At 40.7% G+C, this 21,496-nt stretch overlaps 1 protein-coding gene across 2 annotated transcripts in view; it reads right to left on the bottom strand.

The window, feature by feature from the left end:
* The window catches only part of ros1 (c-ros oncogene 1, receptor tyrosine kinase), a 43,023-nt gene that overhangs the window by 5,161 nt on the left and 16,366 nt on the right, over positions 1–21,496 (bottom strand). Inside the window, exons 10-26 of one of the 2 annotated variants that reach the window (XM_037541828.1) lie at positions 19,160–19,665; positions 18,153–18,353; positions 17,152–17,259; positions 14,990–15,171; positions 14,071–14,262; positions 13,875–13,975; positions 12,443–12,657; positions 11,678–11,856; positions 10,241–10,403; positions 9,522–9,614; positions 9,200–9,326; positions 6,715–6,880; positions 3,958–4,022; positions 3,710–3,839; positions 2,738–2,835; positions 1,177–1,380; positions 948–1,082 (exon numbers count right to left, since the gene is read on the bottom strand). In XM_037541828.1, coding sequence (XP_037397725.1) covers positions 948–1,082; positions 1,177–1,380; positions 2,738–2,835; positions 3,710–3,839; positions 3,958–4,022; positions 6,715–6,880; positions 9,200–9,326; positions 9,522–9,614; positions 10,241–10,403; positions 11,678–11,856; positions 12,443–12,657; positions 13,875–13,975; positions 14,071–14,262; positions 14,990–15,171; positions 17,152–17,259; positions 18,153–18,353; positions 19,160–19,665 — 2,865 coding nt within the window. The remainder of the gene's footprint in view (positions 1–947; positions 1,083–1,176; positions 1,381–2,737; positions 2,836–3,709; positions 3,840–3,957; positions 4,023–6,714; positions 6,881–9,199; positions 9,327–9,521; positions 9,615–10,240; positions 10,404–11,677; positions 11,857–12,442; positions 12,658–13,874; positions 13,976–14,070; positions 14,263–14,989; positions 15,172–17,151; positions 17,260–18,152; positions 18,354–19,159; positions 19,666–21,496) is intronic. The other variant, XM_037541829.1, reaches the window with a different exon arrangement.

The raw sequence follows: 21,496 nt of genomic DNA, 5'->3' as shown, positions 1-21,496 counted from the left end.
CAGACAGACAGATAGATAGATAGATAGACAGATGGAACTTTTTTGATCCTCGAAGGAAACTGCAGATTGATCCCAGAGGGTCTCTTTGGTCGCTTGTGCAGCCGTCTTGCTGATGATTCGCATAGCATTCTGGGAATTCTCATAACACTCCGTTTGTAGTACCTCAGAAAAAATCTCCGTTTGAAGCGCCACATAGTCCTAACACTTCACCCTACCCCTCCATCTCAACAGCAGTCGGGACAACACGTCCCCTAGACGTGAACGTGCAAAACGGAGGGGTAGGACTAAGTGTTAGGAGCAAGGGGTGAAATGGGACTGGGCCTAATTATCCCAGAAAAAGAAGGCTTGAGCTACTGACTCCTCCGAGCCACAAAAAGGTGTTTGCTCCACTAAGAGCAAACAAGTGAAACGTAAAGTCTGCCTTCCCCTCATAATTACAGAGGAAGTCATTTCTGTTTTCTCATTATCTTTTATTTCACGTTTCTAGTTCAGCCTTTGCTTGAGCTGCTTTCAGCATTTCCTTTCTTATTTCCCGTTCCTTGAGGTGTTTTACTGATCGTTGCCTGTGCTTCCCAGTTGTGCAGTGGTAACTCCACAGACAGCTGATCCGTACATCGGCAGTTCGGGCCTGGCTCTGGGTCACTTCGACCCCAGCGTGCCAAATTCACACTCCGTTACCTCCAAAAATGTATTAACACCTTTTCTCACGGGTTTTCATCTTTGCACTTGGGTCCGCCTTCCTGCCCTCCCATAACGAGAAGATACACTTCAATCAATATTTTCATTGCTTTTATTGTCTAATCGTGACCGCCCTAAATTTGATAGGTTTAAATGAATTTGTCAGAAGCTGTTAAATATCTGAAATGCATCTAGTCACATATTCGCGTTATGTTTAAATGTATTTGTATCTGCTGTAGGTGTTCTTCTGTCTTCTGAGTGGTACGTACAGACTCTGGGGACACTCGGCAGGTGCTGGTAATCGTCCTCTTGTGTTAACGTGGTGTAGAACCTCCTGGTTGGAGAAAGCAGGATACGGCTGCTTCCCTAATGTCATGATTTCCCACAGAAGCACTCCGAACGCCCTGAGAAAGCACGCAAAGCACACTATAACGTTTTAAACAGGGACAATATCAAAGATAATTTCTATTGAGGTTGGAAAAGAGTGTCGGTTCTCACCACACATCAGAATGTTTATTGAAAATGCCGTCTGTCAGACTCTCCGGGGGCATCCAGCGTACCGGCAGCAGGCCTTCTCCCCTCTTTCTGTAGTAATCGCTCTTATAGACGTCACGCGCCAAACCGAAGTCTCCAATCTTAATCACTCGATCAGGATCTGCGTATCCTCTCACTGAAACCAGGCAGTTCCTGGCAGCAAGATCTCTGAAGAGCAGATTGAGTTGGTCAGCTAGCTAAGCAAACTTTGTGATGCTTAATCTGCTAAATGGGTCATTCTTGTGTCCCTAGCGTTTACAGATATATTACTCCTGAAAAACATGCCAGGGTTACAATTTATTTAAATTTTAAAATAAAACAATATGTTATTTTAACAATCACACCTTCTTGAGCTTCAATTTATTTTGAAATCAATCATATAGAACTCCAAGCACCACAGAAGAGCTCGTCCTCACAGTCATGTGTAAAAGATGAGGCCACGTTTTAAGGTAAAAAAATGTTTTTATGCAATTTTAACTACAATAACCTACACCTGACTATGGGAAATATAAATTAAATGACAAAGAAAACAAATGCCAAATAAATATTATAAAATATATAATAAAAGTTCCCCAGGTGTCACTGGTGTTACCTCGTAACAAAAATCTTTTTGAAACAAAACTTTTGAAATAAAAGTCACACCGATGACGTCGATCGACCTCCTTCGACCTGTTTTCTGAGGATCTATGAAGAGGATCTATGTGGTTGGTTAGTGTAGTGGGTAAAACCTCTGCCTTCTACGCTGTAGACTGGGGTTCAATCCTCCCCTGGGTAACCACCCTACACTATACCAATAAGAGTCCTTGGGCAAGACTCCCAACACCACCTTCGCCTACTTGTATAAACTGATCAAACTGTAAGTCGCTCTGGATAAGAGCGTCAGCCAAATGCCGTAAATGTAAAAGCTCATGGTGAGTCCACTGCGTCTTTCAGTTCTCAGAGATTCTCTCATATGAAGCTTTTAGCTGACGTCACTGGTGTGACCGACTTTATTCTGAGGTCATTGTGGAAAAATAGAATATAAATGGATTAAATTCCATATTTTAGTGGAGATTCCATGATTGGTAACATGGTTTGATGTTCTGTAGCCGCCGTTTAGTAAAACGCATTTTTCATTAAAATTGTCTCTGGTGTTGCCTTTATTATGTGTAACACCAATGTTAATGTTGAATGACCCAAATGCTCTGCTGTAAGTTACATAACATACATTAAATTAGTGAATAATAGCTATAAGCTTTGGTGGAGAGCTGTGGTGTAATGTATTAATTTTTAGTGTTAGTAGCTATGTACCTTCTAAGCAAGCTAGCAGAGTAAAGTACAGAAGTTATTTTAGCTACTGGTGTGCGCCCCCTTGTGGACAATCTAAACATGAGTGAGTGAGTGAGTGACAAGCCAGATCCAACAAAACATGAACAGTTTGCTGTGTATAATTGCCATGAAAATATTCACACTGTTTTAATTAGCAATAACACTAAAAAAGTTCCTCTTATTATGGTGAGGATATGAAAAATATGCACTTTCATACCTGTGAACGAAATGGAGCTTCTCCAAATAAACACACCCATTGGCCACATCTACACTGATATCCAGAAGGCCGGTCAAGTTCAGAAGTTTTCCATGATTCTGTGACATTCAGAAGCAGTTTAGCTGTTTTTTAAAGTCAAATAAATTCTATGAACAATAATAATCACAATAAAATAAACAGTTCAGTTGAATAAAACTAAGTTAACTAAGTTTATTATATATATATATATATATATATATATATTATAATAGAATATATTTATAATATAAAAATATAAATAATTGATATTAGTTCTATAATAACTCATTAAGTACCAGATAATTCAAAGTAAATAATGAATAAGAACCGCAGTTAATTGGTATTTTCTGAATTATACATAGTAAGTACTGAATAATTAACATTTATTAGTGAATAATCTATAGTAGGTACTGAATAATCAATAGTTATTAGTAAATATAATAGATACTGAATAATTTATGGTAGTTATTGAGTAATCAATAGCCATTAGCAAAAAATGTAGACTATGTACTGAATAATTAATCATAGTTACTGAATTATTCATAGTAGCTACTGAATATTTAATATTTATTAGTGAATAATCTATAGTAGATGCTGAATAATTCATAGTAGTTACTGAATAATATTAATTAGGGTACTGAATATTTCATAATAGTTACTGAATTATTTATAGTAGGTACTGAATAATCCATAGTAATGAATGAATACAACAGATAATGAATAATTTATGGTAGTTATTGCATAATCAATAGTCATTAGTGAACAATTTCTAGTATATACTGAATAATGAATTATAGTTACTGAATTATTCATAGTAAGTCCTGAACAATAAATATTTATTAGTGAATAATCTATAGTAGACGCTGAATAATTCCTATTAGCTACTGAATAATTAATAGGTATTACTGAATAATTTAAAGTAGCTTCTGAATAATTCATAACAGCTTCACTCACGTTGGTGGGCCGAGCTCCCCTCAGATATGAGCGCAGGTCCCCCCCCTCCATCAGCTCCAGGATGATGTAATGGGGCTCGTTCCGCACACACACACCCAGCAGACGCAGGATGTTTGGGTGGCTAAACTGGCTGAACTCAAACACAGAGCAGAGCAGAAAACCAGAACCGTCCCTTACACTTACGTTTATAATGAAGATGCAGCCACACAGTCACGCACCATTAAAGTCACAGATGAAGGGTGTCTTACCTCATCAAATGAGCCTCTTTCAGAAATTCGATCTTCTCCTGGCTGCTGGCACCGTTGCGCAGCGTCTGACAGGAATGAGAAAGTTAAACTCTTCACTACACACAGCCCTTACACCAGCCAGGCATGACATCATAACCTCCTCCTCGTTTCTACGCTCACTGTCCACTTTATCAGCTCCACTTACTGTATAGCTGCACTCTGTAGTTCTACAGTTACAGACTGTAGTCCATCTGTTTCTCTGATACTCTGTTACCCTGTTCTTCAGTGGTCAGGACCCCCATGGACCCTCACAGAGCAGGTACTATTTGGGTGGTGGATCATTCTCAGCGCTGCAGTAACACTGACGTGGTGGTGGTGTGTTAGTGTGTGATGCGCTGGTGCGAGTGGATCAGACGCAGCAGCGCTGCTGTGTCATACAAACCATCATGTTTACTTATCTGCCTATTCAGCCTACAGCAGTTTAGCTCCACCCATTTACAAGGTGTTATAAGGTGTTTCAGCCTAGACTGCTGAAATCAGAACAGAGCTCATTTGCATATATCAGTCTTAAAGATACAGAAACAAAAACAGCCTGTTTAATTGTAAGGGATAAAGAGGGAGTGAAAATGTGTTGTAAGAATAATTCATATCGGCTTTCGGTTCACAAAACCACCCAAACTTCATAAATAGATCTCAGAGGGAAAAACAGATTTCAAGTTTTGAACTTGAACTTTAAGGGTTTCAGCAACTTTTATGAATTATTCAGTAACAATTATGATTTTTTTATTATCTACTATTAATGTTATAATACTATTATCAATTATTCAGCATCTACTATGTATTATGTAGTAGCTACTATAAATTACTACTTAAATTATTCATTAATTGCTGTCAATTTTTAAGTTCTGTAGTTATTGAAGTGTGGGCCCAGAAACCAGTTTCCTAGACCCAGATTAGGTCTAGACTAGATTTGACTAGATCAAGACTAGACTCAATAATTGGTTCCAAATAATCCCACATTTGGTAATATTGTTAACAACACATACATACTCAAAAAGATGGTTCTTCAAGGGTTCTTTAGTAAAGGCAATGTTCTATATGGCGCCAGAAAGCTGTTGTTCTGATTTCAAGCTTATAGCAATAGAAGAACACTTTTTGGTGCTACATAGTACCATTTTCCAAAAATGTTCTATGTAGAACCATATACAACACATTCATCAATCTGAAGAACCATGTAGAACTGAAGAACCATCTTTTTCAAGTGTGTAAGCAGAGTCGCTCATGAAAATCAAAAATGATATAATTTCGTTCAGTATCTCACAAAAGTGAGTGCGCCCCTCACATTTCTGCAGATGTTCTATCTTTTCATGGGACGACACTATAGAGATGAAACTTGGATATAACTTAAAGTAGTCAGTGTGCAGCTTGTATAGCAGTGCAGATTTACTGTCCTCTGAAAAGAACTCAACACACAGACATTAATGTCTAAATAGCTGGCAAGACAAGTGAGTCCACCTCACAGTGAATGCGTCCAAATTGTGCCCAATTGTGTTGCTGTCCCTCCCTGGGGTCAGTGGGTGTTTTGGTTTCAACTGACTCATAGTGGCCACTGGATATTCAACATGGCACGCCATGGCAAAGAACTCTCTGAGGATGTGAGAAGTAGAATTGTTGCTCTCCACAAAGACGCCTAGGCTATAAGAAGATTGCTAACACCCTGAAACTGAGCTATAGCATGGTGGCCAATGTCATACAGCGGTTTTCCAGGACAGGTTCCACTCGGAACAGGCCCCACCAGGGTCGACCAAAGACGTTAAGTCCACGAGTTCAGCGTCATATCCAGAGTTTGGCTTCAATAGACGCATGAGTGCTTCCAGCATTGCTGCAGAGGTTGAAGAAGTGGGAGGTCAGCCTGTCAGTGCTCTGACCATACGCCGCACAATGCATCAACTCGGCCTGCATGGCCGTCATCCCAGAAGTAAGCCTCTTCTGAAGCTGACACGCAAACAGTTTGCTGAAGACAAGCAGTCCAAGAACATTGATTACTGGAACCATGTCCTGTGGCTGTCGAGACCAAGATAAACTTGTTTGGCCTAGATGGTCCAGCATGTGTGGCGGTGCCCTGGTGATGAGTACCAAGGCAATTCATTTAGAGAAAGATGAATTCCGACATGAACTGTGACATTCTGAAGCGAAGCATGACCCCCCTCCCTTCGGAAAGTGCCCCTCATGGCAGTTTTCCAACACAATAACAACCCCAAACACATTTCAAAGACGACAACTGCCTTGCTGAAGGTAAAGGTGATGGACTGGCCAAGTATGTCTCCAGACCTAAGCCCAATTGAGCACCTGTGGGGCACCCTCAAGAAGAAGGAGGAGGAGCACAAGGTGTCTAACATCCACCAGCTCCGTGATGTCATCATGGAGGAGTGGAAGAGGATTCCAGTAGCTCTGGTGAATTCCATGCCCAAGAGGGTTCAGGCAGTGCTAGATAATTATGGTGGTCACACAAAATAGACACTTTGGGCACGATTTGGACGCATTCACTGTGAGGTGGACTCACTTGTCTTGCCAACTATTTAGACATTAGTGGCTGTGTGTTGAGTTCTTTTCAGAGGACAGTAAATCTGCACTGCTATACAAGCTGCACACTGACCACTTTAAGTTATATCCAAGTTTCATCTCTATAGTGTCGTCCCATGAAAAGATAGAACATCTGCAGAAATGTGAGGGGTGCACTCACCTTTGTGAGAAACCGTATATCCTGCAGGTTTTTACCTTGACAGCCACTCTCTGCTCAGGTACGGTGTCACTGTGGGGGTCTCTGACAGTAACTCCCTCATAAACCTCCCCAAAAGCTCCGCTGCCCAACAGCTTCTGCAGCTTCAGACACTCGCGTGGAAACACAGGCAGAGACTCCAGCTCCTTGTGCATCGGCAGCAGACTAAGAGAAGATCAAACAAAGAAAAAAGAGAGAAATTACAACATGATAAACGTTCTGTGTTTACTTTCAATATAAAAAAAGTCACTGGCTATTGGTTGCATCACACACACACACACACACACACACACACACACACACACACACACACACACACTATCTAAGCTGCTTCTTTTCCTGGGTAACAGGGGATGCTGGAGCACTCCCAGCACTCATTGGGCAGAAGGCAGGAAACACCCTGGGCAGTCCATCACAGGGCAGACACATACAGTCACACCTAGGGGCAATTTAGCAATTGTATGTCTTTGACCTGACTGCATGTCTTTGGTCTGAATGCATGTCTTTGGCCTGGCTGCAGGTCTTTGGCCTGGCTGCAGGTCTTTGGCCTGGCTGCAGGTCTTTGGCCTGAATGCAGGTCTTTGGCCTGAATGCATGTCTTTGGCCTGGCTGCAGGTCTTTGGCCTGACTGCAGGTCTTTGGTCTGAACGCAGGTCTTTGGCCTGACTGTAGGTCTTTGGTCTGAATGCATGTCTTTGGCCTGACTGTAGGTCTTTGGTCTGAATGCATGTATTTGGCCTGACTGTAGGTCTTTGGTCTGAACGCAGGTCTTTGGCCTGACTGTAGGTCTTTGGTCTGAATGCATGTCTTTGGCCTGACTGTAGGTCTTTGGTCTGAATGCATGTATTTGGCCTGACTGCAGGTCTTTGGTCTGAACGCAGGTCTTTGGCCTGACTGTAGGTCTTTGGTCTGAATGCATGTCTTTGGCCTGACTGTAGGTCTTTGGTCTGAATGCATGTCTTTGGCCTGACTGTAGGTCTTTGGACTGTGGGAGGAAACCCACTCAGACACTGGGAAAACTCCACACAGAACGGACCCTGTTTCCCTGGCTGGGGAATCAAACCCAGGCCCTTCTTGCTGTGCTACTGTGCTGCCCTGGTTGCTTTACTTTAACAGCAATTTCCTTTATCTTTTTTTTCAAATCATAGGACTTTCACCTCTAATCAGGTATATTAATAAATGGAGAAATCTGCTTTTTACTCAGTTCCATTCTAGCCGTTCATATTTAGTCACTAATTATTTTTATGCTTTTTCAAAGTTCATTCTGTTCTGTAGGTAAGACCATCTGTGCTGCTCTGTGATTGGTCACAGCTCTGACTGTGGAGCTTTAGCAGTTTATTTTAGACCAAAAGGATCCTTAAAAAAAGAGAAGAACAGAGTCTAACAACCTTCACTTCCTGAGCTGAGAGATGCTGGATGCACTGAGAAGTTCCACTGCAGTTTTACCAGTTACTCATTAGTTAAAGGTGCAGTGTGAAGATTTAGGGTGGATCTACTGGTAGAAACGGAATATAGTAAACAAAACCATGTTTTCATCAGTATATAAATCACCTGTGACTGTGAATCGTTGTGGTTTTGTTAGCCCTTCATATCTACATAGCGAGCGGCTCCTCTTCAAAAAAGGCCACCGTGTTGTGCAGGAACCCAGAGCGAACAAACCAAGCACTGCCTCTAGAGGGCGCCTTTCTCATTTTTACACTTTAGTGGCAGCTTAAATTTGGTGGCACTGTAGCTCCAGTTGGAAGACATATAAAGAAGACGAATCAATGGTTGCTAGCTGACTATTTTGTGTTGTGAGAAGTTTGAGAAGCCAAATGAGTGAGTGAGGGAGGGTGAATCCTCGTCATCAAAGAAGTGAAAACAAGGAGAAGAAAAATGGAATCAGGACAGACGACAGTAGAAAACCTGATGCTCACTGTAGGCTCTACAACACAGTTGGAAAGGGAAGGGTGAGGGAGGGACATTCAGATGGTTGCAATCTGACACCTCACCACTAGATGCCGCTAGATCTTACGTACTGCACCTTTAAGCTTTGTTTCTGCTTTTACTTTTACATTTATTTACATTTATTTATGGCTTTTGGCTGACGCTCTTATCCAGAGCGACTTACAGTTTGATCATTTTACACAGGGAGGCCAAGGCAGTGTTAGGAGTCTTGCCCAAGGACCCTTATTGGTATAGTGTAGGGTGTTTGCCCAGGTGGGGATTGAACCCCAGTCTACAGTGTAGAAGGCAGAGGTGTTACACCACTTCACTAACCAACCACTTCAATTATTATTTCACCAATCAATACTTTTATCTGAGGATTGCTTTAGGCTACTCTGCCCATCTCCGCTCAACGTCACCTTCACAGTAATTTGCTGTGATTTTACAGAAAATATCATAAGATGAGTTATTTTTCACAATAAAATGATGAAAATGAGTGTTGAATGTTGTGAAATGCTGAAAATAATTCACAGTGTCGTTTGAGTCATTCCTGTTTACCTGACAGCATAGCAGGCGTTTCCCAGCCCCACCAAACCCCTGATATCGTCCAGTTCTCTGTCCTGAGAGTACAGACTTGTCTGGCTGTTTGTCTCGGGTGCTTTATTTTGACGCCGTCTAGAAAAAACTTCAAAATGAAATGTGTTTAAGACTCATTTTCACATTTGATCACATTTTATTCAGTTCCAGATATCCTGTTATTGCAATTATGTGCTAATTAAATCACTCACTTAATTCATCGGCAAAGATCAATGAAGCGGATTGCAAAAATAAGAACTTTGATTAAATTACTCAGTCCTGCACCACACGCTTCTGGACTTACTGATGACTCCAACGGTGATCATGAGCACTGTTAGAACACTTATGATAGCACTCAATACGATCATCTCCACACTTACTGCTGAAGGGGTGTCTGCTGAGAGATGAGCGACGGATATTCAGTACAGAATTCAGTTTTCATTAATATGCAAAGGATGCTGCTAAAGAGAGAGTATTATAGGATTAATGCAGCATACAGCACTGTGCAAAAGTCTGGCACACGAGCACATAAACGTGTGTGTTTTACCTGTAAAAAACATGTAATTGGTAGGAGATCTTGAATATTTCATAGAGATTGTGGAATAATTCATTATAGTCACTTAATTTGCAGTTTATCTTGGAAATAAATGTGTTTGTTGCCCGTATAAAATGCCAAATATTTTTTAGAATAAATGAAAACCACGCAAACAGTAAAAAGTAAGAATTTATTAGTTAAAAAAAGCCATCACACAGATTTATTAATTTCCGATTTAGTATTTCATTTATAATGCCGTATGAATGCATTATACCATGTTATAAATGTGTTTATAGATGCTTTAAAATGTGCCATTCATAGAAAGCATTGCCGAAAAGCGTTTTTGGAGCTGCTGTATGTCACCTACCCAACCAATATGGTAGGTGTTTCTGATAAAATGGCCAGTGAGGGTTTGTGGACACTCAGTTTAGTGTAGTAGCTTAAATATTCTCAGCACTGTCTGAATGTGAGAATAACACAAATCCTACCTATAGAAGGTGTAAGGAGCAGCTGCGATGTCGAGCCACCTTTACCCCAGTATGTAAACGGAGTTATTGTGATTGAAATTTTGGAATTTGGCTTGAAGTTTTTCACTCGCATGAAGGGTTCAGGGAATGTATTGAACAGAGGACAGTACGGCACAGACAAAACCTGTGAGAAAACAGATTTCAGATTATTTACTACAGTTATTTAATAAAGATGATTATCCAGAATTAAACTGTAATTAATTAATATACTGAATGCAGTTACAATAAAAATAATACCATGAATACCATGAAATACTATACAGTGTCTAATTTAGAACACTGAAATCTGCACTTTATCCATTGTTATTGTGTAAAAAACAATCAAATCTTTATTATTATGACAAGTAATTCCAGACTTATCGAGAACATATAGGCTACGTTCACATTACCAGATTGAAGTGGCAGAAATCTGATTCTTGCCCTAATGTGATTTAAATCTCACGTTTTCAGAGCTGTGTGGACACAAATCTGATCTTTACAAATCTGACCTGAGCTACTCTGGCTGTATTTACATTACAAGCCTCTTTGCTCCAAAAAAAAATGTTTTTTCACAAATCTGATCTCTTCGACTTGACGGTTCTCACTCGTTTAGGTTAGTGATTTTAATCTGTCAATGTGATGAACCAGCTCCTGAAATGAGCCTCATGAGCTCCTCCTACTCAGTAACGTCACGTGACTGAATCACTGCATCATCAGCACAAACTAACGAGCAGAACGAGCTTCGCTGAGAAGATCATTAACTCTGATCAGCTCTCAGCTTCATCATTGGAGCCAGACGGAGGAGAAAAAGGTGAGATGAGCTGCTTTTCCACAGTTTACAGGCTTTAGCTTCTGTTCGGCTGCCATGGTAACACTGAATGATGGCGCACGCGCAGTGGAGGTCGCAGGGCTATGAATCGGATGTGTGTCCGATCTAGGACCACACATGAAAGTGGCTCAGGTTGGGTTTCAGGTTTGTGTCCACACCGCCCTGAAAACACCAGATCTGAGTCACATTATGGTAAAAAAATCGGATTTGTGCCACTTCAACCTTTCATATGGCCTCCTATCATCGGATACTTATCTGATTCATGGTCACGCGACCTTAATGTGAAGCTTAGATCATAATTCACGTGCTTTTCTTCCCACTGCACATGCGCCATTATTCAGCGTTACCATGGCAGCACACACCATTGTGCGCATGCGGGTCATTTCGGGCGCCAGTTCGTTCACAAGATTTGAATCAGTTTCCTAAACCGGTGTGAACCATCATGTCAGAGAGATCGGATTTGAGCAGAAAATCGGATTTGAGCACTTAGGCTTCTCGTGTAAACGTTGCTTTAGTGAATAATACATTATAATAATAAATACATGAAAATAAACCTGAAGTTAAAGGGGTTATAAAAATAATAAATTCACCTTTGCTGTTAGTGTATCATGCAGCTCTGGGTCATTAGAGACGACACAGTAGAACACAGTGCCAAACTCGGTGCTGCTGGGCTCCCACAGGATTGTAAACGCCGATTCGTTCCCTTCCAGGCGGATAGACGCTTTTGAAACCGCAGGCGGGATCACGACAGGAGGAGACACAAATCCACCTGAACGCAGAGAGCTCATTAAAACATCACATTTACTAACATCAACCAACAATAACAAAATCATGCTGTTATCTCTATGAAATATTTCTGATTAGTAATTCATTGAAAGAAGCAGAGAAACTGAACTTTCTAAACTTTCAATGCATTTCCGTTTTTGGAATTAAAACGAGCTGTAATGGGGAGCGAGGAGGCGGACACTTCTGCAGAGATAAGTGAGATTTATTAAGGGCAAATCCAAAATCAGGGTCGAGACAGTCCAGGGTCGTAGAGAATCCAACATGGATTGCACGAGAGTTCGACATGACGAGAAACACAAACAAATCCTAATCAACAAACATCAAACAAAGATTCAAACAGTTCTGCCAACATACATCAAACAAACAGCACGTCGAACAAAGACCAGTAACCAGACCGGTACCAGATTTACCTAGTGGAAAACCAAAAAAGCCAGTACCACCCTGCAGTGGAAAAGGGGCTTAAGCTCCGTGTATGTGCTTCAGCAGTGTTTTATTAACTACATCAAACTCTTTTATTCCCAAAAGTGAGGAAAAACAGTTTTTCCAAGTTATTAACTAACATCCCTGACCTGGAAGGGGTTTGAGTGTTGGCTGTAGAAGAGTGAAAGCTGCCACGGTGTTGTCTGGAGACATGAGCACAGTCTGGTTTTGATTCACTTCTTGAATTCGCAGTTTCCCATCATCCCCCAGCCACACGAGCCGTTCGCTGTAGTAGGCCAGCTGCTGATTCAACACCTCAGATGAGCTCCATTTCAGATACACCGTCAGTCTGGAGTCCTGGGATCTGCAGCAGAACATTCATTTCAGACATTATTTACATAATTTCCCCTCTTATCCCAATAAAGTCCATCAACTGAGACGTGATTGGTGTCTGAAGTTTGTTCTTTCGTTTTGCCCAGGAGCTACGAGTGTATGTATGAATGTAGCTAACAAATAATTACGAATTCAGAGGAGAGAGTTTCTCCTCGGTTCCTCTCAGTGGTTCTTCCTCATGTTCTTATGGTGTTTCTCCTTGTGAGTCTTGGTTCCTCTCAGTGGTTCTTCCTCATGTTCTTATGGTGTTTCTCCTTGTGATTCTTGGTTCCTCTCAGTGGTTCTTCCTCATGTTCCTATGGTGTTTCTCCTTGTGAGTCTTGGTTCCTCTCAGTGGTTCTTTCTCATATTCTTATGGTGTTTCTTCTTGTGAGTCTTGGTTCCTCTCAGTGGTTCTTCCTCATATTCTTATGGTGTTTCTCCTTGTGAGTCTTGGTTCCTCTCAGTGGTTCTTCCTCATATTCTTATGGTGTTTCTCCTTGTGAGTCTTGGTTCCTCTCAGTGGTTTTTCCTCATGTTCTTATGGTGTTTCTCCTTGTGATTCTTGGTTCCTCTCAGTGGTTTTTCATGTTCTTATGGTGTTTCTCCTTGTGAGTCTTGGTTCCTCTCAGTGGTTCTTCCTCATGTTCCTATGGTGTTTCTATTTGTGAGTCTTGGTTCATCTCAATTGTTCTTTCTCATGTTCTTATGGTGTTTCTCTTTGTGAGTCTTGGTTCTTCTCAATGGTTCTTCCTCATGTTCTTATGGTGTTTCTCCTTGTGAGTCGAAATTCTTCTCAGTGGTTCTTCCTCATGTTCCTATGGTGTTTCTCTTTGTGAGTATTGGTTCCTCTCAATGGTTCTTCCTCATGTTCTTATGATGTTTCTCCTTGTGAGTCGAAATTCTTCTCAGTGGTTCTTCCTCATGTTCCTATGGTGTTTCTCTTTGTGAGTCTTGGTTCTTCTCAATGGGTCTTCCTCATGTTCTTATGGTGTTTCTTCTTCAGACATGTTGAGGTGTTGCAACAACTGTTTTTAGTTATCTGGTGTACTTCTTTCAGCACCATGCAGATTTGTAGGAGATTAGTTTTGTATTGTAGGACCAGCACAAAACTAAAGAAGCAAACTTTAGGTACCAAACCAGTCTTGGCAGATCAACTACATGTGGGATAAGGGGAAACTCCAAACACTACTTCTGACAGGTGTTTACCCCACACTGCTGATGTCTGCTCTGTAAAGGTGTAAGAATGAGCCGTCCTGTTCCAGCCAGTACAGGATGCTCTCAGTTAAATCTGCAGTGACTCCAGCAATCTGTGATGAGAAAATATACATGTAACTGCTCTTTGTGTAGAATAGAGTAGAATAAATGTGTATTGGTTGATCTGTAAATGCTGTCCGCCTCCCACCTTTCTCCCAGAGAAGACGCTCAGCTCTCTGAGGAGTACTCGTCCGTCCCCGTCGAGCCTACACACCTCCACGGTGGTCTCAGTGCTCCAGGAGATGGCAGCATTTGGTGAATCTATGAGCAGGCTTTCAATTTTCCAGCTTGTAATCAGAAATACTTCAGCCTCCTGGCCAGACTTAGGTGCTCTGCATATCTGGCAAGATTTTGTACCATCATGGTAAAAAATTTTTAATTCTGCTCAACTTAAAATGATAAAGTAACTGATTACATGGCTTTTCCTGAGTTGGCTCAATGTAAGGATACTAGAGTTCAACCAACTCTTAGCTGAGTCAAAATTCTCCCAGATACTGTTTCTGGGTCTGCATCTCAGACAGATAAACAAAACTGAATTTGCCTTTTTTACTCAGCTTCTCCACTAGCTGGCGCTCCTTCAATCACACAGTCCCATCTGGCATATTTCCCTCTTGGACAGCTGTGGCACTGCTGAGATTCAAACTCTCTACCTCCTCATGTTGGGATGAACTATTAACCAGTTGCACCGCATGAGACGACGCCCTGCTTTGAAGCTAAAACAACTAATATTTTCTCCAGTGTTTTAAACATTTGTAGATTAAAAATCTGAGCTGCTTCATGTGTTCCTGAGTGGACTAAGCCATCACTCCAACAGGAGGTTGTGAGTTTGAGTCCCAGCGATGCCACAGCCATCCATAAGTGTGTACCTAAGAGGAAAAACGTCAAGCAGGATTGTGGGATGGAGAAAGTCCTGGCTATTGGGGAAGTTGAGCATAAAAAACAAGTTAATTTTATTTATCAAACCGCAGAACGAAAAAAGAGAACATGCCTTGGCTGACTGACCACCTCTGGAGAAAGAGGAAGACCCAAACTAACTATGAGGTGCAAGGCTTTACTGTATCCAATACCATGTTTGTGTTGCAGCTCCAGTATAAATACTGCCCCAGCCAGTCAAAGGCTACAGCATCAGCCTTCATGGTCTGAGGCACTATAAATACTTCAGGACCAGAAGAGACATCATCCAGCTCCATCCAGCTAATGTGTCCTGAACTGTCCGTCCAGTAGACTGTGCCATTGTACCAGTCCATATCTGCTCAACACCAAAGCAAATGATGAGATTATGAGACCATAAGACTGTAAGACTTCATGAGGTGTGATGTTACAGTAAGACTCCCAAATGTACCACATGAATAGTCTGGTAGTAGTAAGTCAAGGAGATTGGGCTTGCATGCTTGTCCTACTAATACTGGACATTTCAAATGACCTTAAACCTTCACAGCAAGGTTGTAAAAATGCATCTGTGCATGTATTGATCTGAAGATGGCAACGAACAACAAAAACAATGATATTTTTATAATAATAACGATGATGATAATAATAATAATAATAATAATAATAATAATGATAGGCACATGCTAACCTAAACACACAGGGTTTCAATTTTGGATTTAAACGCACATGTTGAACATTCCTAATTTTCTCTGGAATGCTATTCCAGAATTTAGGAGCTGTACAAGAAATTCATCTTCCTCCAACTGAGCTGTGAGAGACTCTAGGACTTTGCAATAATCCTGCCTTAGCTGAGCTCCCTGATCTGGACAAGCTATAACACTTTAACAGACCAGACCTCAGCCATTAAGAGCCTTAAATGTCATAAGCAGGACCTTTCAGTGTATGCAGGAATTCAACGTAACAGGAATTTCATTCAACAGCATTATTTAATTATAATTGATTATAACAGTAAAGTGCTCTCGTATTTGTTTTGTCTCATTTGTTGTCCAGAATAAAATACTCTGTCTATTACCAAATGTAAACTATTATCCAGTCATCATATTTGTGCATGTACTACAATAACTGGTCCAAATTGTGGTGAGATTTAAAAGTAATCATTTTAAAAAGCTGCAGTATGTAAGTTTTGGGGATTTGGAGACCGCTCTGGTGGAAATGTGTAACTGCATGCAATGGTAGAAGAACGTTTTGTTGTGTGCGCCTTCTGAATCTGATGACTGACGGTCTAAACCTGGTGAAGGAGTGTCTTCTGAGGATGCGAGTGAATTATCTACTATTCTCATCACATCTTCATCTGTATAATGTTGATTCTGAGATCATTCTACCCACAAGCTGTTAGGCTTCTGATCAAGCTGTGAAGCTGTGGGTCCTTCCCAGTTATCATTTCACTCAGTCACTATTATTATTATTATTGTATCATATCATCTCTGGACAATAACACTTTAAAAAAGTCCCATTAAATAGCAATAACACTAAATCACTTAAAATGCATACTGTCACTAGATTTGGTTTATATTTTCTCTAGATTTTGTGTATATTTCTCTATATTTTGTGTATATTTTGTGCATATTTCTTTATATTTCTCTATATTTTGTGTATATTTCTCTAGATTTTGTGTATATTTTTCTATATTTTTCTATATTTTGTATATATTTCTCTAGATTTTGTGTATATTTACTCTAGATTTTGTGTATAATTAGTGTATATTTCTCTAGATTTGGTGTATATTTTTCTATATTTTCTATAACACTAAATCACTTAAAATGCATACTGTCACTAGATTTGGTGTATATTTTCTCTAGATTTTGTGTATATTTTGTGAATATTTCTTTATATTTCTCTAGATTTTGTGTATATTTCTCTAGATTTTGTGTATATTTTTCTATATTTTGTGTATATTTCTCTAGACTTTGTGGGGAGCCTAACCACAAGCATTTCAATCCAAAACATGCTGTGCAAATGACAAATAAACTTGAAACTTGTAAAGACTTCAAGGCCTGAAAATTGAGCTGGACCTTCTTTTTGAGCCTGCGTGTGACGTTAATATGTAAAGATGTGTGATTTGATATGAAAAATCTGACACCTCTGAAAATTTTAAATGGTTATTAAAGGTTTTACAGGGCGACTCGCAGCAGAGCACACTCAGCATATCTCAGCCTGTCTTTACACTCCTGACTTAGTGATGACGCATCTTTCACTTTTAATAAAAAATCTTACATAGTGCAGCTTTAAAAACGCGCACTGAGTGTTTCAAATAGATTTACTGCACAGACATAAATACCTTTCACGTCTTTCACAGTAGAAGCCAGAGACTGAAGGAAGAAACTGTCCATTTCTTGCCTCCAAAGACGTTCCTCCGAGACTGCAGCTATGAACGGAATATCGTCCACTGTTAGCAAAATGGATAGTTTAGATTAATTGGTTTTATGGGAAATGTGTGAATAATAAGACAGCAGTTAAATAAGATTTCAGAAAAGAAACTAAATCTCCAGAATGATGTTACAACAAAATTAATATTAAAATTAATTTCTAATAAAATAATATCTGAATAAAGTAAAAAAAAATTAACATCCAAAATTAAGTTTCAATAAAATTAATTTTCAGAATAAAATTCTAATAAAATGAATATCCAAAACAAAGTTCTAATAAAGTAATATCTAGAATCAATTTTCAATAAAACTAATACACAGAGTGAAGTTAGTATCTAGAACAAAGTTCTAATAATTAATATCCATAATGAAGTTTGACTAAAATGAATATCCAAAATGAAGTTCCAGTAAAATGAATATTCAGAACGCAGTTCTAATAAATGAATATCTAGAATGAAGTTCTAAAACTAATACCCAGAATGCAGTTTTAATAAAATGAATATCTAGAACAAAGTTCTAATAATTAATATCTACAATGAAGTTTGACTAAAATGAATATCCAAAGTGAAGTTCCAGTAAAATTTATATTCCTAATGAAGTTCTAATAAAATTAATATCTAGAATGAAGTTGTATGAATAATATAAATGATAAACAGTAATTAAAGGACTAGTTCAGGAAATACATGTACGGTTTTCTTCTTCTCACCTCGTCGTCGGGTCCAGACATATTTGGCGTCTGAAAGTTTGCGTGTTTACAGTTTCTGTTACCTGTTAGCTACATTAGCCCTGCGGCTCCAGCTTAAACTAAAGAAGCAGATTTCAGACACCAAACATGTTTCGACTGATCGACTCCATTTGAATCATTCCACTGAATGAGTTGAACGCTTCAAGCTTATTGACTTTTCCACGTCACCTGGCTGAAGGGTGGTCCCCTCAAACCCCACAGACTGTGAGTGACCCCCCGGAGAACTGGCCCATACAGTGATGAAATAACTCTGGTTGCTCTGCAGGTCTGGAACTGTGGTGTGTGTGGCTGTGATGTTGCTGATGTCCTTAAACACTCCATTTGCTGACCACCTCACTGAGTACGTCCAGTTTTGCCAAGCCGACGGGCCTGAGAGTGGACAAACAAATAACGGCACAGGCCAGTGAACCATACCATAATAGCCCCATGGGGTTCACAGTGCAGCACAATGAAAAACTACAAATGAATTATTTCACAAAAAATTGAATTTGTGTTACAAATTTCAAACATGCCGTTCTAGATTGAAATAAATGTTTTCAAAAAACACAAAATAAATTTAATGGCCGATATTATTAAATGGATATACAAGAAAACCGGTAATATATCAAGTAAGGCGTTCTAAAAAAAATAGATCCACAAGGACTTTATGAATGAATTTCTATGAAAATTAATTTTTAAAATGAAATGTAAAAAATCCAGAATTCTAATAAAACTAATTTCCAGAATAAAATAGTAAAAAATTTAACCTCCAGAATGAAGTCCTAATATAATTAATTTTCATAATGGAAATGAAGTGCAAATAAAATGAATATGCAAATACAATTCTAATAAAACTAACATCTAGGATGAGTTTCTAATAAAATAAATATCTAGAATAAAGTTCTAAAAACATTAATAATCAGAATGAAGTTCTAATAAAATGTATATCCAGAATGAGTTTCTGATAAAATACTTTTTTTAAAAATACATTTAAGTGTCTAATGTGTAATATTTAAATCTACATTAGGCAAATTATTACTGAAAAAGCACAGCCGTTGTTCACATGACATTCTAAAAATGGACAAAAATGGACAAAACTGGACACACTGATGGGCCTCATGGGGTGATAGTGAGCTCACTGTGATCAGATATGAATATGATATATGCTGAAATTTAAAGCCAATTAAACAACTTACTTGTCTCATTTGCTATTTCTGGTTTTGTCCAGCGGATGGCGGCTTTATCTGATCCGAACAGAACCTGCAGGGCTTTGGGTCTCCTGGGCAGTGGACAGGGCTGTGAGGAAGGGCTGGAGAAGCAGAGGTTTCCATAGCCTCTGTAACTGGACTGAAGGATACTACAGTCCATAGAGAACTCAACGAAAATGGCCACCTGACCCTTCTGGGTCTCTTTGTACACCTTCTCTCCGTCTGTCAGCACCAGGAGGCCGTCCTCATAGGCCAGACTCTGGGCATCATGGTCAATTTCAGAAAATAGAGTGATGGGCATCGAGCCGTCCAGAGACACAGTGGAGAGTGTGTGGTCAGTTCTGTTGTAGAAAACCAGCCTCCTATTGGGAAAACTGACCACAAAGTCACTCAAAGAGTCCATCTTGACCACATGAGTGAGGTTAGCTGTGTGGCTGAAACCTTCAGGAAGAGAAACGCGGTGAATTCCATCCTGAAGAAGCAAGAAGAGCCACCTGACAAAACAAGGGTCCAGTATTACAACCTGCTGGACTTCACACAGGATCACATCGTTTACAGCTCAGAAATATGGAGTCACTCATGATATCACTGATCACCTGTTATCAACTATTATTATTTATTAGTAACTATTACTATTTATTAGTAATATATATTACGTTTTTAGAATTTCATTCTGGATACTACTTTTGTTAAAATGTCATCCTGCATATTATTTTATGGGAATTTTATTCTGGATATTCATTTTATTAGAATTTTGTTCTGGATATTATGTTATTAGAACTTCCATCCATCCATCCATTTTCTAAGCCCCTTCTCCCTCAGGGTTGGGGTGGTGGGGGGGTGTGCTGGAGCCTATCCTAGCGGTCATTGGGCAGATTCCCAGGATACACCCTGGAAAGGTCGCCAGTCCATCACAGGACAGACAGACAGACACAGACAGTCACTCACACATTCACACCCAGGGGCAATGATTGCATGTCTTTGGACTGTGGGAGGAAACCGGAGAACCCGGAGGAAACCCACGCAGACACGGGGAGAACATGCAGACTCCACACAGAGAGGCCCCCGGTCACCCGGCTGGGGAATCGAACCCGGGCCCTCCTCACAACAGCACTACCCACCGCACCACCATCCCACCCTTTATTAGAACTTCATTCTGGATATTCATTATTATTAGAATCTCATTCTGGTGGGTAGCGCTGTCGCCTCACAGCAAGGAGGGCGTAGGTTCGATTCCCCTGCCGGGTGACCGGGGTCCTCCAGTCTGCCAATCCAGTGGCACCGCCTCTGATGTCCATGCAATGTTGAAAAGGCATGTCAGCCAAGACAGTTCCACAACATCCAGAGCCTTGAGGAACTCAGGACGGATCTCATCCACCCCTGCAGCCCTGCCGCCAAGGAGCTTCTTAACTACCTTAGCGACTTCGGCTTCAGTAATGGACAAGCCTATTCCCATGTCCCCAGACTCTGCCTCCTCACTGGAGAACGTGTCGGTGGGATTGAGAAGGTCCTCAAAATATTCCTTCCACCATCCAATGACGTCTTCAGTCGAAGTCAGCAGCACACCATCTCCACTATGTACAGTGTTAGCGGCACACTGCTTTCCCCTTCTGAGTCGCCTGACGGTTTGCCAGAATCTTTTCGGAGCCGACTTAAAGTCACTTTCCAAGGCCTCACCAAACTCCTCCCATACACTGGTTTTTGCCTTGGCAACGACTGAAGCCGCAGATCGCTTGGCCTGTCGATACCTGCCTGCTGCCTCTGGTGTCCCACAGGCCAACCATGCCTGGTAGGACTCCTTCTTCAGCTTAACAGCGTCTCTCACCTGGGGTGTCCACCATCGGGTTCGAGGATTACCGCCCCGACAGGCACCAACTACCTTACGGCCACAGCTACAGTCAGCTGCTTCAACAATGGAGGAACGGAACATGTCCCATTCTAAGTCAATGTCCCTTACCTCCCCCGATATCTGGTCAAAGTTCTGATGGAGTTGTGAGTTGGGTTTGCCTGGTCTGACCGGCATCTTCCGCCACCACCTGATCGAACTCACCACCAGGTGGTGATCAGTTGACAGCTCAGCTCCTCTCTTTACCCGAGTGTCCAAAACACATGGCAGCAAGTCTGATGACACAACTACAAAGTCAATCATTGAACTGCAGCCTAGGGTGTCCTGGCGCCATGTGCACTTATGGACATCCTTGTGTTCAAACATGGTGTTCGTGATGGACAAACTGTGGTTTGCACAGAAGTCCAAAAACTGAACACCACTCGGGTTCAGATCAGAGAGGCCATTCCTCCCAATCACACCCCTCCAGGTCTCACTGT

The sequence above is a fragment of the Pygocentrus nattereri genome, chromosome 10, assembly GCF_015220715.1.
Source record: "Pygocentrus nattereri isolate fPygNat1 chromosome 10, fPygNat1.pri, whole genome shotgun sequence".
Lineage (NCBI taxonomy): Eukaryota > Metazoa > Chordata > Actinopteri > Characiformes > Serrasalmidae > Pygocentrus > Pygocentrus nattereri.
The sequence above is the reverse complement of the archived record's forward strand: the minus strand, read 5'-3'. Positions and strand labels throughout refer to the sequence as shown.